The 25,181-nt window shown below is 39.1% G+C and overlaps 1 protein-coding gene across 21 annotated transcripts in view; it reads right to left on the minus strand.

Annotated features, from left to right (window-relative positions):
- Positions 1 to 25,181, minus strand: part of SATB1 (SATB homeobox 1) — a 118,846-nt gene that overhangs the window by 34,399 nt on the left and 59,266 nt on the right. For 15 of the 21 annotated variants that reach the window (XM_028751554.2, XM_028751542.2, XM_028751556.2 and 12 more), the window contains 4 exons: positions 23,040 to 23,494; positions 12,698 to 12,808; positions 8,511 to 8,723; positions 5,226 to 5,381 (listed from right to left, as the gene is read on the minus strand). In XM_028751554.2, coding sequence (XP_028607387.2) covers positions 5,226 to 5,381; positions 8,511 to 8,723; positions 12,698 to 12,808; positions 23,040 to 23,494 — 935 coding nt within the window. The remainder of the gene's footprint in view (positions 1 to 5,225; positions 5,382 to 8,510; positions 8,724 to 12,697; positions 12,809 to 23,039; positions 23,495 to 25,181) is intronic. The other 6 variants (XM_077916250.1, XM_077916249.1, XM_077916248.1 and 3 more) reach the window with 3 other exon arrangements.

The following is a 25,181-nucleotide window of genomic DNA, read 5'->3' on the forward strand; positions in this document are numbered from 1 at the left end:
ACAAATTTTGCAAGTTTGCACTTTTACTATTTATATATTATTTCATCTTTGCTTTTGAAATCATGTGTAAAGAGTCATGCGAAATTCACACGTTTTGCAACACTATTAAACATATAGTTGGTCAGTAAAGAAGCTTCAACTGTTCTAAAACCATCAATTGAAAAGACAAAAGTCAGTTAACATTAGTTTCGGTCCATAACTAAAATACTGAAACAAGTCACTTATGTATCGGAAACATAATAGCCTAGATACAACACATGCCTGTCTGGGCAAATTAGGGTATCTGCAGTTTGAAGCTAACACTTAGCAGTTCTGCTCAGTTAACTGCTTTACAAGCAACCTCACCACAATGCCTGTTGAACTAGTGGCCAGGTCCATAAGCATGTGAGGAACATTACAAGAGCAAAACCACCAATAATGTCGTGAACAACCCCCTGCTGCCAACAAATGCAAACCAGAGGCAACAGAAAAGCAGGAGTAAGGCTGTAAATTCCAGACAGCTGTGGTCCAAAAAGAGATGAAATCACACAAGGAGAGTAGAAGAGCTAGGAGAAGACATGGCCTGAGTTTTAGAAGTGTGCACGAGAGAGTGAAAAAGAAAGCAAGAAAGTGTAGGAAATATGTTCGAAACCACAATTTCCTTTGTAAAATGCAAGTTGAGAAGGAGTGTATAATTACATAATACGTTTGTGCACAGCTTTCCTACCGTAAATTAAAATGCTCCTAGAGCAGCCAAGTATTGCACATGTACTTTTCTACCAAGCTATGGGAGCCTATTAATTTCAGCTTGTGTAAGTGACTGAACAACTGGAATGATAAAGATAGAAGGGCCGGAAGTTAGGCAATATACTGTAACATGCAGCAAAGGAGTGGGCCAGCATTATCTCTAGCTACATCAGATTACTGAAAGTACATGTAGTACTATATACATTAGAAAAACAAATGTTTCCAGCAAGGGCCAAGAAATGAACCAAATCACACTGAAGTGAGCACTCTGTTCTACATAGGAATGTTCCATGCAAAGTGAAGTTTTATAACAGCTTAATACAATCCAGTGAATTACTGTTGAGCAGGGCAGAATGCAAGTACGCTTAAAATGCTTACATGTATTGTGACTTATTTACATTTCGGTAGCAGAAATAGTTCTCTAAAGGATAATGTATTTAGGGGATGGCTTCATTATATCAACCAGACAAGCATATTTAGGAAAAATATACTGGTCACAATCAAGTTTGTTAAACTTGACCCTTTAGTTCAAATCGGGGAAATCCAAGCACGTACATAACCAATAAATCAGTAAGAAAAAAGTGCTTAACCTGGATTGGGCCCATTTGGTTTTTTGCAGTTTCACTGCTATAGCTGCAGAAATCTTTTATTTATTTATGTGTTGAATTTATATCCTGCCCCTTTCCTCCTGATATTTTAATAATATCAGAATATACTATTTTTTAGAAACCCAATCTGTCTTAGATACTCAGGATAATTTTTTTTAATTAACAATGCTTATTCTGAATATAGCATTTGGTGCTAAACTAATGTAAGGAGGAATGTTACTGCAATGCAACAAATGGATCAAAGCTATGATAGCCAATCTAATTTTTTTTCATGATTATCCAATATGATGTGCCAGATGAATAGTTCTTTATGGAAACATAAAAATACTATCAAACATTCATACCAGAAAATAAATACCAGTGCAATTTAAGCAATGTCATCGTGATATTAACTAAGTAATAAGGGGATCCGTTTGTGCAAAATGGCAGGGCCATATATTGTGCTATTCAAATGACCAAGCAGCAGCTGTTTCTAGGCATGGCGCTACCACACTGTAAAAGCGAAACTCTGCATTGGGCTTCCCTAAACCACAAGCGCTGCCAAGATTTCTTCTTACATACTTAGGTCCCCTTTAACATCACAAGGAGGGGGGGAACACCCTAGCAAAAAAAGAAGAAGTAGTCTTCATGTCACACTGTACAAGAAGTCTGAGAGCACTCAAATGACAACTGTCTATTTTACATGTGAAAATAAATAATGCAGTTGTGACAGTGAAAGAAAAGACTTCGTTCTATATATTTGTATAGTACAAATATAAATTAGTTATGCCTTATCCTTGTACTCAACAGGATATCACAGACTTGGATGGACCTAGTCTGACTCCTTGCTGATGTAGGAAATCCAGTACTACATCACACGATAAGTGGCCATTGACCTGCGCTTAAAAACCTGTAATGAAGGTGGCCTGTTCCACTCTCAAACAGCTGGCACTGTTAATAAGTTATTAATTTCTAAATTGTGCACCCTCTTTCCATGTCAGCTTCTTACTACCCAGAAGGCTGTTCTGCAGTAGCAGCAGCCATTTGTTTAAATGGTGATTGCATTAAGGTGATTGGCATGTTTGTTTTCCACAATGCAATTTTCAGCATCCCAAAATTCAGTTATCCATTCAGTAGGGAATGAATGGTATGTAAACATTTTGGAAGGCCATGACAAGGGTCAAAAGACAATGGGTGCTGTTCTGAGATGCACTTGTCTAAGATTATTGCATACTCCTGGACTTTCTTAATTGCCTTTCTTCAGCAGCAGCCCAAAGTGTGGCTTCCACTAGAGAACTGACCAATTGCCTTTTACTGTTGGGGAACTCGCATGCCTATTCAAAAGTAAGACCAGTAAGACCTATTACAGGATTGCAGTGTATAGGATTGCAGTCTCAAAAGCCCTATTGCACAGCTGAACCATGCTGAGCAAATAACACTATTAAAAAAAAGCAAGATGTGAACACTAACTGGTGATATTAGGAATCCCAGACCACAATGTCTGGAAATTAAAAGCCAGTAATTCCACACTTTTCAGCTTAAAACTAAAACCAGTAGAATAATTAAAATGGACTGTTAGTAATGGTGCCTCTTGCACAAAGTGCTCTGTAATATTCAGCAAACTATTTTTTAAAAAGTGCATAAGTATATGTACTAATATTCTTAGGCCGATAATAACTGGAAGGATGTACACTGCACAATGTGCTTTCAAATAAGATTAGAGGTGCTCTCAGTACTAACACTGTTATTGTTAGATCAATTATTTTCAACTATATGTAAACTTCCTGTTTCCTAAGATTACCGATATTCCCTCTGGCCTATACTCAAAACAAAAGACATACTAGATTTAAAATTAAATTATAAGATGCGTCTTATGTGGACTTTACAATGCAGTTAGAATTCAGGGGTGGGGATAAAATCTTGGTATCAACTACACTAGCAACCAAGTGAGTTTATGGCTATCCAAGGAAAACTGGGAAAGACTAAGGATATCCAATATCCAAGGAAAACTGGGAAAGACTAAGGATGGGTAACACGGTCGGGTGCTGACAACGGAGGTTTCATCTTAATGCATAACCTATGCATGAAAATAAAAGACATCTAAAGAAGCACACAGGTTTGAAGTCGCGGTTAACATTCTATCATAATTAGAAACATTTCAAGAGCCCTGTAATTTCCAATCAAAATTACAGTAATTTCCAATACACAAGCCATGATTCATGACAGAATTTTTACATTCCATGAGAGATTATAGTGGCCTGGTGTATGACACAGTGAGTATAGAGCTAACATAAACAATTCCATTTAATGTTTAAACAGCACTTGGTGTTTAGAATCCCACAATAAAAGAAACATATTATTGCAGAAATTATCACTTTGACAGTGATTGAAGGGTAGGCAGGCATGTGGCCTGTAAAGCTATAATTTTTTACAGTCCACAGCTTGAGTTTAATCATTTTGATATAACATTTCCAAAATATCCTTTTAAGTATTCCTTACAGCATATAACTTTAAAAAGAAACATCTTTTCTATATAATGAAAGATGGAGCGACTCCCAACTGCAAATATTTCCAAAGTTGAAGCTTAAATAACAAAACAAACTGCAACAACAGAGTCCAAAATACACCCCCAATACAGAGAACTTATATTATATTACTCAAGCTATAAGTGACAAACACACACCCTTTGGGTAGTTTTAAGAAGCTGATATCATGGCTAAGGATAATCTACCACTCAAATCAACTTTGTATTTAACTGCCCTGCTTCCACATATTTTCATGCATATAATATAATGTTGGCCATGTGTTTCAAGAACTCTAACACTGCTAACAATAATGTACCACTATCTTCAGTGAACATAAACTGAGCATGATAGCTATGTGGAGAAAAAAAAATCAAACATGCCATTTCTGTCTCCAGCAGTAAATTACCTTCACTCTGCACGCTGACTTTCTATTCAATGTCATTAAAAAAAGAGAGTGTTCATATTAAACCATTGGATATTCTATAGGTAACACTTGTATTATAATGTCACCCAACTACTGGCACTTAAAATTGAAAAGCTTGTACAACAGCATTTAAAATGGTTTCTGGGGCAGTAGCAGCAGATGCTGAGAAAGGCTCCGGTTTGGGACAGAACAGACTCTAAACGATCTGTGTCATCAGAATAAGGCAAGAAGGCAAAAAACGATACACTGAACCGAATGAGAGCCAATAAAAAATAAACTAAAAAATAAGGCAGCAGAGGAAAAGGTACACACAGAATTAGAGAGGGGCAAGAAGTATACGTATTTCTATGCAAATGATAGAAACCTCAAGCTTAGACTGCCTGGTAATATTGACATAGTTTCGGGTAGACACTGTATACATAAGAGATACAAAGATAAGAAGAGAGGGTGATTCAAACCAGTAGTTGTACAGGGAGATAATATGTTAAGGATTGAAAAAGAGGAAGGGCTAACAGAGGATTTCCAATGTCAACAGTGGTGTAAAAATAATGATTATGAATATAATGGTAGAGAAAACTATGGGGAAAAGAGAGGGGGGAAGATAAGAGTTAAAATTAGTAAGTTAAATGAAAATAGACTATTTAGGCTATTTATGATGATCAATGTAGCAGTATATAATTTGGACCTTCGGTGTGGTTTGAGTTGTGTGTCCCTGGCCATTAGGATGGTAGCTTTCCCTCATATTACTAGGAAAAAACATCAAATTTTACAGCAGATAAGGCAACATTCAAAGAAAGCTAAGCATGCTTAAGATATTGCAAATTTTAAATGTTACATTGTTATTAGCCAACATGTCCATATAGCATTCTGTTACCCCCTCTAAATGCAGGCCAAATCAACTCCATATTGGAACAAATGTTGGAAAAGCAAATGTAGCCCACTGATGCCTGATAAGGCCCTTACCTGGCTTTTAGTTGCTGCAACTTTTGCAAATAATGCTTGAGACACTTTAGCTCTCTTCATTTCCTGCTGAATCTCATCATAAATGGAAGCATTAATGTTCATAGTATTGTTTTCTGGTTTTCCATTCCTTTCTGTTGCAATAGCTGTAGTTTTTACCTGGAAAATAAGATATGAACGTCAAATTTCAAAGGATGCCCAACTGAATGGCACTACAACTGTAACAACACACTACTCGTGTAGTGTGGGTTGCCAGCGCCTGAAACCGTTAGCACTCCCCCAAGACTCTTCCACCAGCCCAGTTTTGAATAAAGTCAATGAAATAATTATGTCAGCTAGCAAGCTTGAACCTAGTAAAAGTTCCTGGGCACATGCAAAGTGCCTTTCCTTTTCATTGAGAAAGTGGGTGACCTAGGGCCAGTCACAGTTTCTCAGCCTAATCTGCCTCACAGTGTTGTTGTGAGGAGAAAATGGAGGGGGAGAACTATGTATACCACCTTGATATGTAAACAACAATAACAGGTTTTATCGATTTATAGAATCATAGAATTGGGAGGTACCCCCATCTAGTCCAAACTCCTGCAATGGCCAGGTGGTTCATGTTCTTGACTAGAAATCATTGTGGGGCAGGGGCTGCTTTCACAACGCAAGGCAACATTTCATGGAGCTGACCAAATAATCCATGCCTCTGGTTTCAGCAATTGATGGGAGAGGCTGCAGAAATCTGTTAAGATGCACCATCAACCGAAGCCCTCCCAGACAAGCAAGGTGAAAGTTTCCGCTCTTTGCTGCTAGGCAAACCTAGCAACTCCCTGGCACCCAGACAAAACACGAGCAAATGTGTACGCTCTTTTACCTCTAGGGCAGTGATGGGCAAACTTGGCCCTCCAGCTGTTTTGGGACTACAATTCCCATCATCCCTGACCACTGGTCCTGTTAGCTAGGGGTGGTGGGAGTTGTAGTTCCAAAAACAGCTGGAGGGCCAAGTTTGGTCATCACTGCTCTAGGGTTATTCCTGTCTCATCGATCAGTTCTTCGTAGGAAGGTTACCAGGCAAGCCAGACACAGCCTTTTATCGAAACTACGTTTTCTAACATGCTTCATCCAAATAATGTCAAGAGCATGAGATTCTTTTAACTGGGTATAGATAAATATAATAGTAGACAAATATTAAAAGACTCTTCGAAAACTTGGAGGGGGATGATGACGAGAGATGAGGACAAATTACTTTAGACTGCTTGGCATACCTTTATGAACTTGGGTTATAGGTTACTAGAGAAGGGTTGTTTCATTTCTCCAAACTCTTGCATAGCAGATCAGGCTCAAAAACATTTCCCTTCCTTTCTAACAGTTTCTCTTGAACCATTAAGAATATCATGGATGATTAGTCTGTTGTGCTCTGCTGAGCACTACGTATTGCTAATTAACCTTTCAGAGGCTATCTACAAAGGCTTTCCCCCCTCCAGAACTTCTATTGAAAGCATCAGTCACAATTTAATGTGTGTGATACTTTATATATATATATATTTAAAAGAAGTTTTTATAATACTGTGTTTTCTGAAAAATAATAATTTAGTGTTAGAGTAAGGAATGAACTCAAGGAAGAAAGTGGAAGCAAAAGGACATAAAACCTTCACTATGTTAAATTGGTGCACCACCAAATCCCATAAGAAGAGTTGTTATATATACAGCACCATCAGTGCATTAAGGCACTTCACAAAATTTGAAACAAATGCCTACTAAAATCTTACACCTAAAAAATTTAATACAACTAGGCATCAACTATGCAGTTATTTGTAATGGTGACAAAACTTTGCTAACATTTCTATGAAACTGCCATGAGCCTTTATTCTCATCTGTTTAAGAAAATATAATTTCCATTCCTAGCAGCTCTTTAAAAAATATTTAGAAAAGACACATCTCCTAGCAATTCTATCTATCTTGGCTGACAATAAAAACAGGAAAATTTGGAGTCATTCATATTTCTTGAACGAAGCCCAAATTTACCCAAACAGGTAATTTAACAGCTTTTCACAAATATGGGCTTTCTCATATTTTTTCCCATGTGAAAATGAAACAAAAAACCCAACCCTTTTATATACATATTCCCATAAGTACTGTTTTAGTTTAGGAACAAAAATCTTTTTTAATCCTGGTTTAGCTTTTAATATGACATTGTACATTAAAATTCATAAAGTACTTCATTCCAGGCAAAACAAACTACTTTCAGTTCAGTTCTTCAAATGGCACAAGAGGTATAATAAATGCAGTTGCTCTCATTCAGAATGGCTTTTTATCAGGACAAAGTTTACTACTCCATTATTACAGTGGCGCCTGGAAGCATATTTATATTTAAATGTTAGTGTTTCCATTAACTGTCCTCTCCATGGTTATTTCTCAAGGATGGAAGGTTGTATTTCATATTTTGGCCATTTCACGTGTGTCATTAAAATAAGACTTGGCACAAAGGTAGTCAATTAGAACTATTTTCTATATAGTGAACAGCCAAGCATTTAGATTTCAAAGGTGTTTAAACGATCTTAATTAAGTGATAAGCTCACAGAAAGAAATCCTCTGAAATTAGAAATTGTGAGCAGTGTATCTGAAGACAAACGCCATCTCAGCAGCAAGAAGTCATGAGGGTCCAAGCAGCCTCTAATTCAGAAACTTTAGTTCAGTTTATCTTTGTCTGGGTTTCGAGAACTATTGAAGAATCTGCTTAAATAATGTCAATGAAATTACTGATTATTTTAAAATATATATATAGCTTTGCCTGTTGTTAAAAGAGACATCCATAATTCGTAATTCATGGCTGAAGATCTATAATTGCTTTCCATTCAAAGATGTACCTCCCCTTCACACATTACTGTGTTCCTTGAAAGGCTCCAGATACAGGCACTCATTGTGCCTATAACTGATCAAATGGAATTAACTGAGCCTGCAACACCCTTCAGGATTTTAAGCATTATTTCAGAGCTAGTGCAAACCTTTAGGAGCTTCAGAGAACTATCATAATTTTGTACCTGGTTGACTTTCACACTACAAGGCTAAATCTCCGCAATCCATCTGAGGACTTACTAAGACTGCCGACTTCCTTTTTTTAAAAAGCAAACGAAATGCAGGCTGCACTGCTCGTGCAATTTTGACACACAAAACTCAATCAGAACTTCCAGATGCATTACTGTATCTGAAAAAACAGCAGCTATACAGCTTGCCTTTCTTTTGCACACACCATCAAAGCACATCATTTAGCATCAAGCAGATCAGAAAGACTTTAAAATAGTTTACTTGTGTTGGTCGGCTGGGCGGTGTGCTTATAAGAGGTGTGGGGCCCATTGCAGAAGCTGCATTCAAACTTCTTTCCCTTTCATCCTGGTATATTCGATCTCTTTCTGCTTCCGGCAGCTGCAAGAAATTCTGCATTGCCCGAAGGTTTACCAGTAAAGATTGTGACGCGGTCTTGGGGTCTTCTTCCTTTCGCAGGATTTCTGAGAGCAAGCCCTGTAGAGGAAAAAGACACACACACAGACACACACAAACACAAAGCCATATTACTCTATGCAGCCTTATATAACAAACAGCCACTGCTAATCATGATTTGCTTTGCTTCCTTAACTTTAGAAAACGCACAACAAAAAAGCATTCATCCTGCATAGGAATATATTACTGACAATTTAGGTAATACAGAAGAGAGCCTCAATTGTATTCCTAATTTTATTAAGCATCTGCTTTACGCACAATACAGACTGAATCTGCTTAATTGGTCTCCTCTTTTTTACTGACTTAACTTGCCATGAAATCTTTCTAAGACAGACAATAAGAATAAGAATAAATAAAATACAAGTATTTCTGCAGCATTATTGCATCACTGCTATTCAAAGTCTGCAGTAAGGCATATATTAAAACGATATAGGCATATCTAGAAATTTGAGGGCAGTTCACAATTCACACAGAACTTGTTTACAAAAGAGAGCGAGCAAAATCCACCTGTAGATTGTCATGTTGAAAACAGTACTTTGCTTCTCCCCACCCCCCCCGCCCACCATTTGAAAAATATCATGACTAATTTTTGGATTGGATTATCACAGGTAATCATTGGAAACATGGCTCAATTGGTTATGGCAAATGTCTCTCCTTCCCAAATAATTGGAAGAATCACACACACACGAAAATAGTAGGAAATTATCCAACAAAATTTAGAATTTGCAGCCAACTCACAATTGGGATTATTTACTCATTTATTTATGCATTTGTCGTCAAGATTCAAAGGTAGACATCTAAGGGCTCTCACCCAGGTACTAATGACCCTCACACAATCAGCTACCACAAACAGACTGTTACATATCTAAAATGATCTTATCTTCCTTTAGGAAATACACAGGAAGGTTTTGTTTCCACTCCAAAACAAAGAAACAGACAAACCAACCAACCAACCAACCAACCAACATGCTATTTTTGATTAAGAATGGCTTAGGTTTCTTGCCATATTTTAGGTAGCTGATCTTTTAACTTGACCAAGCAGTTGCATAGAATCACAGAATTGCAAAATTGGAAGGCACCCCGAGGGTCACCTAGTCCAACCCCCTGCAATGCAGGGATCCTGTCCACAGCCATTCCTGGGTGGACTCAAGCCACTAACCTTCTGGTTAACAGCCAGATGCACTGACCCACTGCATCACGAGGCTTCCACACATGACTTAGCAGTGGGATTTCCTTCAAGTATGGGGAACTTTGGACCCCCCAGACGTTACTGAACTACCTCTCTCTCCATCCTTGACCACTTGCCATGCCTGCAAGGCCCAATGGAAATGTAGCTCAACAACATCTGGAGGACCGAAAGTTCTTCATTCTTGATTTACCTGATTAGCTTGCCTGGTGCTCCAGGAATGATCCACCCGCCTGGGGTTAGACTGGCCAGTGAATCTGCATTATTAACTAAACCTGCAGCAAATGGCTTTGATAGGATGATCTACAGGTTTTTTGTTTGTTTGTTTCTTCTTCAGGCAACCTTATTATACCCACATCAAGATTATTATTACCACCACCATCATTAAATTTGCATACCACCATTTATGTGAAGATCACCGGGTGGTTCACAATAAAAACACACAAAACGAAAACACAAAGTTTCAAATAAAAACAAAAACAAACTCATAACCCCCTCTAGAATTCTAGAGGAAGCCCTTTTTATGAAAGGATGCAGCTGATGGTAGAGTTAACACTTCATAAAGTCATAGAGATGTGAAGGCAACCTGAGTTAATCAAAACCCAGACCAGGCAGCAAAGAGAACTTAAGAGAGACTTGGAGGAGCCAACCACAGCTCCACAAAACACTATATACATTTTGAAAAGGGCAAATTCAATTTTATCTTTGCAAAGGAATTAAAAAAGCAAGCCCATGAAAAGTAGTCCAGCTACTTTAAGTACATTGTGTAGCAAAGAGGCTCAGCCTTTAAAACAGCTTACCAAAAAACAAAGAGATCACAACATTAGAAGAATTTGTCCAGCCAAGCGCTGTGCAGCAAGAGTTCATAAACAGAGCACTGTGCTATAATATGTCATACCCAGCAGTACAAATGGTGACAACAGAAATGGATGACAATTTTTTTCTTAGGCGGTATATATTGTAAAGGCATTGACCTTCCAGGAAGAATAAATGTAATTATTTGTGGGTCAAATGTTAATTCCAAAACAGATTCAGGATATGATGCGACAGTAATTTCAGAGGAGAACTACATGGTATTCCAAGGCAGAGACTTTTACACACCACACAGAGGGTGTTCTACTACAGAAATAATATACAAAGGGGAGCAGTTCACTGCATGTGTGTTACAAGGTGGTAACCTCCTCAGCCTTAGAGTACCTGCCCAAGAGAAAAAGAAGGAATGTTTGGAGACACTAGTCTAAAAAGAAGATGGCGACTAGTGTCAACTAGTGACCAACTAGATGCCAATGGGAAGCTCACAAGCAGAAGAGTACAACAAAATTCTCCCCATTTGTGATTCCCAGCAAATGGTATTCAGAGACCAACACAAGAGATAGAAGTCCGCCTGGCTTCTGTGCATAAAGGTGCTGCTACTGTTCCCTTAAGTAAGGGGAATAATCTCTTAAGAAATTGATTCTGCACCGTTTTTAGCCCTTTGATAGTGTTCTTGTCCTCTCCCCAAATTCTGACTCTGTACAGCATTTGGGGGATCACTCTGGAGCTCATCTCATCTCTGTTAGATAAGCCATGATGAGCGAGGGTTAAGTAAAAATATGGGTGGCTGGACCCAACCAAGCAACCTATCCAAATAAGGTAAAGGTAAAGGGACCCCTGACCATTAGGTCCAGTCATGGACGACTCTGGGGTTGCAGTGCTCACCTCGCTTTATTGGCCGAGGGAGCCGGCGTACACCTTCTGGGTCATGTGGCCAGCATGACTAAGCCGCTTCTGGCGAACCAGAGCAGCACACGGAAACACCGTTTACCTTCCCGCCGGAGCGGTACCTATTTATCTACTTGCACTTCGACGTGCTTTCGAACTGCTAGGTTGGCAGGAGCAGGGACCAAGCAACAGGAGCCCACCCCGTCACAGGAATTCAAACTGCCGACCTTCTGATCGGCAAGTCCTAGGCTCTGTGGTTTAACCCACAGCGCCACCCGCATCCCTTTTTCTTATCCAAATAATCAGGCTCTAATAACTGAAATTTATTCTTGAAAGCTAGGGTATAAACACTGCATCCTGATGGTTGTGAGCAACTTTATAAAAATAATAATTATAATAATTATTATTTATACCCCACCCATCTAGATGGTTTCCCCAGCCACTCTTAAGAGTAAATTGCAAATAAATAACAGCACTACTCTACCAAGGGTTGCAGCAAATTCTTCCTGGGCTAGACTTCAAAAGATCTCACAATATTCAGAAAAGCTCTCCTGGATGATACTGAGAGGATTCAACAGCAGAGGAGAAAAACTGTTTCTGCACTTCCATCACTACTAGAGTAGCTTGATAGTGGGGCTCTATATTGTGGTCAGCTGGATACACCATGAATTTTTTTGTACCTGCATTCCAACCATTATCATTTTTCAAAATTATTTTGTGGGCATTACTAGGAGGGGTGCATGGTTCAGAATTGATGTCAGTTGCATTCTGCTCCATTATTTTATGTATTGCTTATAACCCACTTTACTGAGGAAGCCCCAAGTTGCAAACAGAAAACTCAGCACAAAATATTAGGATAATCTATAACAAAACATAGCATATATTAACATATAAAAGAAGTAAAAGCTATAGTCATGTCAAAATAATGCAGTAAATGTGTTAAATCCATATAGAACTTATACAATGATTTTATGTTTTGGTCTAGTAGGGATATAATAGTCCACTATTGGCAAAAGCAAAATAAATACACACTGGGAAAGTGGGTAATAAGTACTATCTTGGAGAAACCAATTATTAAAACACATTGAAAGGAGTAAGTGCAGCAAACCTTAGTTGTACTGATTGTAGCTGGATTCCTACTGCAAACAAATTTCAGCATATAGTTTGTAACTTCTTTCCTGCATTGCTTTTTTTCCACAACATGCCAATTGCTTTTCCACTAAAAAATGGAAGGCAGAAATCACTAGCGTGCAGGCACACACACACACGTCTCTACATACACTATGTTCTTCTAAGATCTTCACAGACCATAAACACTTGATGACCTTCGTACATGAAAATATTTGGACCAAGTATCACTACAAAGCCATCCAGTGTTTGCCATGGCAGACATCTTGTCACAAAGTCCCACAATGCAAGCGTACACTTTCAAGTTAAGAGGGGGGATGTCAAACTTACATTCATACTGTGTACGCTTTTCTTTGTCAGATCCAAATTGCTATTCACAGAGATTTGGAATGTCAAGAAGTCTTCTAGTATATCACACTGAGACGGTCTAAATACCTAAACCTTAGCAATGTTTCATAGATGTCTAGAAAGTACTTTGCTGACTACTGGCAAGTAAGCAAATTGGAAAGGCTGATAACAGATGGGAGTTGTATTGATTGTACCAAAATCTATGAAGAAAGAAATCCTAGAACTTGTCCAGTAGCACCTTAAAGGTAAAGGGACCCCTGACCGTTAGGTACAGTCGCTGACGACTCTGGGGTTGCGGCACTCATCTCACTTTACTGGCCGAGGGAGCCGGCGTATAGCTTCCGGGTCATGTGGCCAGCATGACTAAGCCACTTCTGGCGAACCAGAGCAGCGCACAGAAACGCTGTTTATCTTCCTGCCGGAGTGGTACCTATTTATCTACTTGCACTTTGATGTGCTTTCGAATTGCTAGGTTGGCAGGAGAGTAGCACTGTGTATCTAAAGAAGTGTGCATGCACACGAAAGCTTATACCCAAAACAAACTTAGTTGGTCTCTAAGGTGCTACTGGACAATTACTGGACCAACACGGCTACCTACCTGAATCTAGAATCCTAGACCTTGTTCACAAAGGGGATAAAATATAATCACAAGTTGTGAACAAGCCATGAGGATAACACAATACTAGAAATGACATAAAAAACCCAAAATATTATCTTGTGGCTGTTTTAGAAGAAACAGATTGTGACAACAGAATCTTTCATCACTACACCCCACTGGGAGATGGACATTATTTGGCAGACACAAACTACTATTAAAGGTATGTTGAGATACTCCCTTGCCTGGCATTATCTGCCACAGTGCTGTTGCACGACTGAATAATCTCTTTGATAACTTTGGAATTCCAGATAAATTCATGACCGAAAATATAATCCAATTTGCAGCAACTGAATTCAGTCATTCTGGACATCTTATAACTTTTGTTATGTTACCAACAGTTAAATGACAATAGCAGTACAGACTGCAATGAAAATCTTGAGGGGGGAAATGACACACGTACTTGCTCTTTTAAACTTCAGGTCAACGCTATTGATTCTGCTGGATAAAGTCCAGCAAATTGCTCACGGAAAGACAAATCAGAATACTATTCCAACCCTAGAGAAGAACCTCTTTCCAAAAAGGCCTGAGTTGGAAAAAGTTGCTGCTTCAAATTAGCAAGCCAAGAGAACTGCCACATTTAAAGAGAGGAGGCAAAGTTTATATCAAGTTTGTTGGAGAAAAACTTGATAGCATCGGCTACTGTGGTAGAAATTAAATACCCAGATAATATTCTGTTAAGATGGTACATGGAATACTCAAAAGAAACCAACATCTTCCTATCCCCAAAAAGTTACAGTCCCCAAATACACAAAGTAGTACTTGAAATCCCAAGTTCATCTACTGAGAATCAGCCAGAGCCATTTTGTAAGACTGAAAGTTATATTACTACTCAGATTGTCATATGTTCTATACCTAAACTACCCAATACAGTTGTACCTTGGCTCGCCTTGCAAGTCGAACGTTTTGGCTCCCAAACGCTGCAAACTCAGAATGAGTGTTCCGGTTTGCAAACATTATTTGGAACCCAAACGTCCAACGGGGCCTCCGTGGCTTCAGATTGGCTGCAGGAGCTTCCTGCAGCCAATCGGAAGCCATGCTTTGGTTTCCGAACATTTTGGAAGTCGAACGAACTTCTGGAACAGATTCTGTTCGACTTCCAAGGTATGACTGTATGTTGATTTATTCAACTACTGTTTCTTTAAGTAAAAGGGATGAGATGTGTGGACAGTGTGAACAGTGGGGAGGTATAGATAATGACCATGTCTATACCTCCAAATGTAATCAGATCACCGGTAGCACTGGATTAGGAGTTCCCCATGTTTGTCTGCCCTTGAGAAAGACAACAGGTTTCTTGTCTAGCTTCCTGACCGCTATGCCCACTATGGCCTAGAGCACGGATGTGAAATCTGTGGCCCTCCAGATATTGCTAGACTACAACTCCCATCATCCCTGACCACTGATCAAGTTGGCTATGCCTAATGGGAGCTTGAATATTTTCAGACACAGACAATGACAGCCACCCTATCTTGCTTTTTCAGCTTTAAGCTAGAAATGGAAAAGCAAACTTTGCTTCCATACTTCTAAATTCTGTAGCCAGTGGGCAGTCCCTCCTTCTCCACCACCAAATGTCAAATGGGAGTTGGTTTTCAATAGGATCACTCCCCCACCATCACTATGCACTGAGTCATGATTCTCCCCCTGGCTGCAATTGTGGGAAGAGAGACGACTGATATAAAGCCAATGCTATTTGGTAAAGAGAGGGTTAAATCCCAGGGTGGAGAGACAATCTATAGAGAAGAATATGGCTACAGCTATCTAATATGCCAGTACAGAAGAGTGATAGGTCATGTAGAAATTGTGCAGTTAATTCAGGTGTATATGCGTGGAAACTGATCAAGAAAACATGGGAAAGGGAAGTTTTATTCAAAATATATTGCAGATGCCCTTTTAGAAGTGAGTGGCCTGTGTAGAAGCAACCATGCAGTCCATCAACATCTGGAAGGCCACTGGCCCTCCATCCCTGGCTTAGAGTCTAAGTCAGCCTTTCTCAACCTTGGGTCCCCAGATGTTGTTGGACTAAAACTCCCACTATCCCTAGCTAGCAGGATCAGCGGTTAGGGATGATGGGAGTTGTAATCCAGTAGCATCTGGGGACCCAAGGTTGAGAAAGGCTAGTTTAAGTTGTTACACAACACTCCCGTCAGAAGAGGTTGTCTTGAAAGGAGGTATGCCCAAATCTTAAAATTATGCCATTTATTTATTGCAATAAACTAGCAGTTTTCTAGTCATATGGGCTGTAGCTCATAGGTTTTACTGATTTATTCCTGTTGTTTTAAAAAATAAATGCTCTTATTGATTTTTACTGAATGCCACTTTGCAGAAAGTGGTCTGCAAATAATATTAAATAAATAAATAAATAAGATATAAGCATAATTACTACAGTGATTATATTGCAACCAGCTACCCCAGTGATTACCCCATTAATGCAGTCAAAGTAATTTGTCAAAGTATTGTAATTCTGTTATTAAACTTTTGCTATGAGTGAAAAAAGAGGATGAGTTTAGATGTGCTAATTTAGGAGGTCTGTTTTTTCCCTTACAGGAGAAGTCAATTTAAGCCACAGCCACATCACACAAAAAATGAACATAATCTTTACAAATCATTCAAGTATATTTCATTAGTAATTGCACAAATATGTTCAATAAGTTTCAGTGCTTTCAAAAGCTAATTATGAATTCTTTAAAATAGGGAGATAAATGAAAGTGGCTGCCAATATGAACTAAAACATAGCCTGTCTGGCCCCCAGTTTGTCTGCTCTTTGAACGTAATCACTGATTCAGATAGATTTTATCAGGCTCCTGGAACTTCAAAGCTCTCTGAAGAAAAATATGATTTGCTCCCAAATATGCAGAACATCCTCATATGCTGTCTTTACTGCAATGGATTGAAATCTCATATCCAGGTGGAAGATTATTTTCAAACTCCACCCGCAAGTTTGGAGTCCTGCCAAGTAAGTTATAAGCAGACACATTTATCTTTGTCGCTTATTAGCGAGAGGAGAGCTGTCATGATAGTGTAATAGCACCTTTTTACCTTTTACTCAAACAGTGATATGAGTAGTGTGCTTTTTCTTAAATTACACTATGAAGAATTATACGAACACAGTGGCAATTTCTGTTATACTTAAGCAGGCAAATTTCCCTCCACCACATAATTTACAGAACTCAAATTCAATAAAACATTACAGGATGGTCCATTACTGTTATCAATTTTGAATAATCCATCTTCATTCTTCATTTTACTGGAAAATAAGCAGCGTGCCAAAGACAAGGGAGAAAAGGAGGAAAGAAGAATTGAAGAAACCTAACTGGGTGGTGTGGGGAAACCGTTGATGTGGCTTTAAAATTACTGCATGGACATTGCAGTACCCGCATGTTATTTCTTTAAAATTGAAGGTGTTTAGGGGTAAGGGGCATCTACAAAATCTCTCTCTTTCCAAACTGCAAATGCTCTCCACTCCCCATACTCAAACACCCCTCATTTTATCCGGATACATTGCCCTGCAGTTCACTGAGACTTCGAAGTCCCAATGGAAGAAGCATGGGACATTAATTACTTGCAAGTAGGTTCCCATGTTGTCTGTGTCAAGCAGCAGGCTAAGGAACCTGCAAACGGATCTACTTGTTAGCGGAGATCCAGCCTGCTGCTTAACATGGCAGAGTGGAACCTTTCCTCCCAAGCATGTATTTTCAAGAAGGAAGTCCTCAAGACTAATCAATTTCACTGCTAAGCAAAAGAAAGGATTTAAAACCTTCCAAGAGGATTTCCTAGACCCTTCAACAATGTACTACTCTGTTGTTGTTGTTGTTGTTGTTGTTGTTGTTGTTGATGATGATGATGATTTATTGAATTTGTATACCGCCCTATACCTGGGGGTCTCTCTTAAACTGAGGTTGTTGTATGGAGCACAGATTATGGGACACACATTGAAAAATTTATAGTTGGTGTAAATTCAAGGTTTGATTCCCCCCCCCCCCCCTAAATATCCAAAAGCATTTCTTCTCTTTTACTGTACTATTTAACAATAAAATAATGATTAATGGAATTGCTGCAGCTTCTCTCTCTCTGTGTGTGTGTGTGAAAGAGGGGGGGGGGAGAGAAACACTAATATGTGCCATGGGAAAGGGTAAAATCAAGAAATTAACAGATAACAATTTCAGAAATGAAACTTTCAAAAAAACAACAAAACAACAACCCCAACCCATCGTTTTGGAGATTTAAAATATGTGAAATAATATATACATGTAGAAGCCTGGAGCATAAGCATAAGCAAGAGACATGCTTAGTAGAAACATCAGTAGAACAAAACTGCTTCAGAAGCATATATGAACAAAAAGTCCCTATTTTCAAAAAGGGGGAAAGAGAGGACCCAAATAATTATCGCCCAGTCAGTCTGACATCAATACCAGGGAAGATTCTGGAGCAGATCATTAAGCAAACAGTCTGTGAGCACATAGAAAGGAATGCTGTGATCACCAATAGTCAGCATGGATTTCTGAAAAATAAGTCATGTGAGACTAACCTGATCTCGTTTTTTGACAGAATCACAAGCCTGGTAGATGAAGGGAACGCAGTGAATGTAGCCTACCTTGATTTCAGCAAGGCATTCGACAAGATGCCCCATGATATTCTTGTAAAGAAGCTGGTAAAATGTGGTCTTGACTATGCTACCACTCAGTGGATTTGTAACTGGCTGACTGACCGAACCCAAAGGGTGCTCATCAATGGTTCCTCTTCATCCTGGAGAAGAGTGACTAGTGGGGTGCCACAGGGTTCTGTCTTGGGCCCGGTCTTATTCAACATCTTTATCAACGACTTGGATAATGGACTCAAGGGCATCCTGATCAAATTTGCAGATGACACCAAACTGGGAGGGGTGGCTAACACCCCAGAGGACAGGATCACACTTCAAAATGACCTTGACAGATTAGAGAACTGGGCCAAAACAAACAAGATGAACTTTAACAGGGAGAAATGTAAAGTATTGCACTTGGGCAAAAAAAATGAGAGGCACAAATACAAGATGGGTGACACCTGGCTTGAGAGCAGTACATGTGAAAAGGAGCTAGGAGTCTTGGTTGACCACAAACTTGACATGAGCCAACAGTGTGACGCGACAGCTAAAAAAGCCAATGCAATTCTGGGCTGCATCAATGGGAGTATAGCATCTAGATCAAGGGAAGTAATAGTGCCACTGTATTCTGCTCTGGTCAGACCTCACCTGGAGTACTGTGTCCAATTCTGGGCACCACAGTTCAAGGACACTGACAAACTGGAACGTGTCCAGAGGAGGGCAACCAAAATGGTCAAAGGCCTGGAAACGATGCCTTATGAGGAACGGCTAAGGGAGCTGGGCATGTTTAGCCTGGAGAAGAGGAGGTTAAGGGGTGATATGATAGCCATGTTCAAATATATAAAAGGATGTCATATAGAGGAGGGAGAAAGGTTGTTTTCTGCTGCTCCAGAGAAGCGGACACGGAGCAATGGATCCAAGCTACAAGAAAGAAGATTCCACCTAAACATTAGGAAGAACTTCCTGACAGTAAGAGCTGTTCGACAGTGGAATTTGCTGCCAAGGAGTGTGGTGGAGTCTCCTTCTTTGGAGGTCTTTTAAGCAGAGGCTTGACAACCATATGTCAGGAGTGCTCTGATGGTGTTTCCTGCTTGGCAGGGGGTTGGACTCGATGGCCCTTGTGGTCTATTCCAACTCTATGATTCTATGATTCTATGACTAAGAAATCAAGAAATCTTACATATCAAAATATCTGTTCCTTCTGTATGAAACACCTCTTTGTATTACACATAATATCTGAAACAATATAATATTGTATTACACATAATATCTGAAACTTGCCTTAACAGAGCTGATTTTTAGATAGACCCTCTATTTACTAATATCTTTTACATTAAAATGCTGCATGAAAGTTTCTTTTTATGTAAAAAATGAGGGAAAAGACATAAGACAGATGAGTGGGACACAAAAGAACAAAATATATTCCCCCTGCCCCTTATTTGTACAAGGTCCAGTGGCAACCACCGTCTCTGGAATGGTGGAATATATATTACAGAAATCATGGTCTGTACCAACTGAAAGATGCATGAATTTGTCCTAGAATATGGCAACATCAACTTTTTTGACAAGAGTGTTACAGAAAAATTCATATGCACACTAGTAAAATGAGAGCTACTACTTAAGCAAAAATCGTAAGGCACCCTTCCCAATCCAGTGCCTTTGAGATGTTGTTGGACTGTAACTCTCATCATCCTTGACCGATGGCATGCTGGATAGAGCTGATGGATATTGTAGCCCAAAACGTCTGCAGACCACAAGACTGGCTGGGGAAGGCTATCCTAACTTGCATGGTCTTCAATTGTTAGTGAATTTCTGTGCACTAGCCAAAAAAATTTAAGCTCTTAAAAAGCATACTACTCCCTTAATCGGAATTGCTTTTTTCAGTGAAACTAGTTCTTGGTTGTCCAAGAACAATTTAAAAATAACTTCAGTCCGTAGCGTAAATTCCACATACAGAAATATCCCACAATTTATATTCACACACGTTCAACTTAATTAAAATTCAGCAGATGTAATATTACCAAAAAACCCTTCCTCCATTTCAGTAGAAGTCACAGAGCTGGAAATAATCACAAATATTTTCAATTCACATTCTTTCAATGAGCGACTCAAGAATAAAAGCAGTTACATTTTCCAAAGCTCAGGCTGATGGACCTTGCTAATAGTTTGTGCAGTAAAAATAAGTCAAACATTGATTTGCACTGATGAAGTAAAAAATCTAAAGTGAAAAACTGGACTTTTAAAACCCGTACTAAAATGGGGTTATCATGGTTGTCCTATGAAGATTTTTCCTTTATAAAAAGTGGGGAATATTTTGTTTGAGGCAAGATTAATGAAAACAAATGAAGGGCTAGGTGGAACTATCTGTGCTCATTTGGAGCCTTAGAAACAACTGGGCTGTTGTGTCAGAACTTGAGAAGGAGCAGTCAAAGTAAAAACTATCCCTCTGGCATGCTACAATCTGGCATCAAGACTGCTCCTGAAGTCTTCACAGATACAGACTACAGAGATTACTCTTGGTCATCCAATGTGCAAACAATATACAGCAAGGATGTTGTTGGACTACAACTCAACAGTCACTGGGAATGTTAGCTGAGCCTGGGGGGAGGGCAAAATCCAATAAAATCTGGAGGAACACAGGTTCCCCACCACTATCCTACAGTATGAGGTTGGTGCCCATACCAGTGACACAACCTTTGTTTGTTTGTTTCAAATTAGGAGGGTATGTGCCATTTCTGGTACAGGAGCTCACCGGAGAGGGGGAAGGAGAGGTACACCCACAAAAACGGGAAAGATGAACACTCAAATGGAGAACGTGGCACCCCTTTAAAAGGGCTATCAACTTTTTTGGGGAGGCAATTCATTCCTGCTACCCTCCCCTCTCCATATATTTTTAATTTAATATATGGAATATATATTTAGAATGTATATTCTACTCAGAAGATTTTTATTTTATTGAATAAGTTGATTAGGTTTTCAAGAAAAGGACACCATCAGCTTGGCTGTGAAATTATTTGCAGTTTAGGAATGAGTGACTGAGCATTCTGAGGGGATCCCCCTGCCCTGTCTTTCATATGCTTTCTAATTCTTTCATAATTATTCTATTTATTTTGTAGCTACCAATGTAGATTACAAACACCAAACAGTGTTGCAATGCATGAAGAAACTTCTCCATGCATATAAAGATTTTTCTGATTAATTTTAAGTATTTCTGATGAAAGTATGTGCTATGTTATCCCTTCTTTATTTAGTGAAATCTTTGTACTTTCAAAATATATTGATTCAGTTTATAAATTTTGCATTGTTTCTTAATTGAACTGATGCTGTCTGAGATACTGAAAATTAATTTTATTGATTGTTTACTCCAGCATTTTTATAGTTAAGGCAATTGTTCATATTGCCTGGTTGCGGTTTTTTGATATTGTTGTTTTTACTTTGGTATGTTCTTGTTAAAAGCTTTGGGATTCATTTTGGAAAAGTAAGTGGGGTACAAACATGAAATCAAAGAAGAAGAATCCAAATCGAAATGCAACAGTTTCCCAATTTTTTGCCATTTATGACTGTTTACATACATTGTTTTGATATCACGTATTACCATTTACCATGTATGTCTATCATAATTCTTTGGTCTCTTTTATGGGTAGCGCCAGTTTGTGTGCTCCTATCTCTCCTTTTTGATTGGCATCTCTGATCTAGTCTGGTCCACTCTTCCTCTCCTTTGGTTTCTTTGTTGGGGAGTCAAAAAAATGGCAGAACATTGCTTCAGAATGATGAGGTAACCTTGTTGAAGCTTGCTATTTATTTTTGTGTTCCAAATATTTCATGAACACTTCTCGGTTTCTGTGGGTTGGGGGAGGTGGACTCAAGGATGGCAGTGGGAAAGATTATTAGGGCTGCCAGTTGCAATATGCAGAATCTACCCTTTTCTTTCAACACATGGGGAGCAGACCCTCTTAGATTTTGCTGTACTTCCAGTTCCCATCAGCATAGCAAATAGGAACGATGGAAACTGGAGTCCAACAGTATTGTAGAGGACACAGGTTCCTGCTTTAACACTACTGGTGCAGCAGAAGAAGTTACAATTGCTTCATCTCCTGCCTACTCTTTTATTGGATTTTTCTCTCAGCTTTACACAACAACATCCAAGATGACACTGGGCAGGAGATGTAGCAGCAACATCATCTCTTGCTGCATCACTAATTGTTAATTTCCAAAGTTGCCCCAATAGTCTGCAACCAAAGCATAACAGGTACAACGACTAATGCCATAGTATGTGTCAGTGCCCATTAAATAATAAGTGAATTGACTAGGCATTGCAAACATTATAGATGCAAAGCACTTTATGACTGAAGTGAGCTACTTCTGGCTGAATGTCCCTATCGGCCCACTGTTGTGCAATTTTAAATTATGTTCCAAAGTCTGGGAATAATAGAAACTATTTACACTAAAAGTGTGCTTTAAAGACCTATAAGATGTTGTACTTTTTAACTGTTTACTTCTCCAAACCATGGTTACTAAATAAAAGAAAGAAAGGGCGGGGGTATGCAGGAGAAGCAGCTAAATGTGGTCATAATTTCCTAGTACATTTCCTAGAAGCTACCAATTTTGCATCTACCAATGTTTCATTTATCCATCACGGCAAGTCTAAGTTTGTGCAAATAATAGAATAATGAACAGGGGAGATGGCAAAAAATAAAATAAAAATAATAATCTTGCTTTTTTTTTTTTAAAGAAAAGTCTAACCTGAGTTCTGTTAAATGCCACACGTGCAAAAACTGCCTGCGAGATTCCTGCTCGTTTCAATTCATCACGCACCCACTGGTAGATTTCGGAAGACACCTCTGTGTTAGTTGAGACCTGCTGCTCCAACGGCTTGTTCATGGATCTGCTGACCGGAGGAGGATGGTTCAAGTACTGTTGGTTTAAGGACTGTTGGGCTAGAAGTCTGTTCACTGCATACTGCTGGTTTAACAGTTGGGCCATTACCAGTTGCTGATTTACCAACTGAGGACTAATGGGAGTAGATACAAGTCCAGGATGCAGGTTTGGAAGTGGGGTCCGAACAGGTGGTTGACTGCTATGAGAAAGCTGAACAGGGGATGGAGGCTGTTCAGCCGTGTTCCCTGGGACTGGTTGGTGTCCAAAGTTGACGTGGTTGGCACCTTGTTGGGATAGTTCAGAAAGGCTATCCATTTCAGCTACAGAAGGAGAGGGGGGAAAAGAGAGATACTACTTAGATGATGATTATTATTTTACAGACACACATATATATAGCAGCATGGTTGATAATCTTCACGAGAAGATTATTCTCTATTTGATTACAGAGCATTGACAATAAAACATTGCTAGCATTTTCCCAGCTGTATTTTTTTTTATAGACAATGCATTATTTATTTAATAACATTTATTATAAAGAAAAATCTCCAAGCAGATTACAAGAAAGCCAAGAGAATAAAATGATCAGCAAAAACAGCTCTTTAAAATACTCAAATAATAATGAATCAGCAATAAGTGATAAAAATATTAAAACACATGTAAACAAACATTCTACCTATCTGGATAGAAAGGTCTGCTCTAAAGAAAAGTGATTTTAGCAGATGCTGAAAAAAGCATCGTGAAGGTACCTGCTGGATGCCAATAGGTTCTTGGAAAACTTGAGAAAGCTCTTTACTCCCAAGAAGAGGGCAGTTGGCATTACCAGTTCTGTAAAGCTTCAGCTTACAAAAACTTAGTCTCTCATATATTACAATAAAAATTACCTTTGTATTCAGCATGTTCCTTTTTACATCTACTATTTAAAGTCCCTCCCCAAAAAAACCTGAGAGTATTTTAAAGATTTTTCTTTCAAGTTACATTATTATTATTATTATTATTATTATTATTAGCATTTGGAAAAGTGAATGCAATGCTGTTATTAAAAGCACGGCCAGCAAATCCCTGGCTATGCAGAGGTGGAAAACTCATTTCTTTTCTAATGGCACAGCTAATATGGGGAATGAAATTCTGCAACAGTCTCTCAAAAGTTATTGGATACTATTAACCATACGCATCTGGTTTTGAGAATACATAGCAGAAGCTTATGCGAAGCTCCATCATTTGAATGTTCATCGGAAAGCTTTTAAAAAACTTGAACAAAACTGAAAATAAATGCTGAATCCAGAGTATTTATTTCGGAAGGTACTGAAGTTACAAGTGATTTCTGTATATTAAACTGTGGTTCGGTTAACACAGGCCTCATTTGTACATTTGTGTACATATTTTAACACCTCGTCACTTTTTAAATAGCCACTGTTTTCATTCCTGGATACGGAAAAACTTGTGAAGAAATTCTTGTGAAAATCAGGCTGCAAACTGCCCACAACAGCCTTTTCTGCTGTTGCGGGGTGCTGATTTGTGACATTCTGCTAGTGGCGGCTGACAGGTGCTGCAGACTTGGTCATATACAGCAACCCTTTTTCACACACGTTTTTCCATAATGCCATACCTAGGGAGGAATAGCTGTAGATATGACAGTGCCACTTACAGTTTAGTCCTAACTCAGAATTAAGCCCCACCCTTATTCATGAATCCAATGAATTCATGGGACTTAAAGGCAAAGGGACCCCTGACCATTAGGTCCAGTCATGACCGACTCTGGGGTTGCGGCGCTCATCTCGCTTTATTGGCCGAGGGAGCCGGCGTACAGCTTCCGGGTCATGTGGCCAGCATGACTAAGCTGCTTCTGGCGAACCAGAGCAGCACACATAAACACTGTTTACCTTCCCGCTGGAGCGGTACCTATTTATCTACTTGCACTTTGACGTGCTTTTGAACTGCTAGGTTGGCAGGAGCAGGGGCCGAGCAACGGGAGCTCACCCCGTCACGGGGTATCGAACCGCCGACCTT

Source organism: Podarcis muralis, chromosome 12, assembly GCF_964188315.1.
Source record: "Podarcis muralis chromosome 12, rPodMur119.hap1.1, whole genome shotgun sequence".
Classification (NCBI taxonomy): Eukaryota; Metazoa; Chordata; class Lepidosauria; order Squamata; family Lacertidae; genus Podarcis; species Podarcis muralis.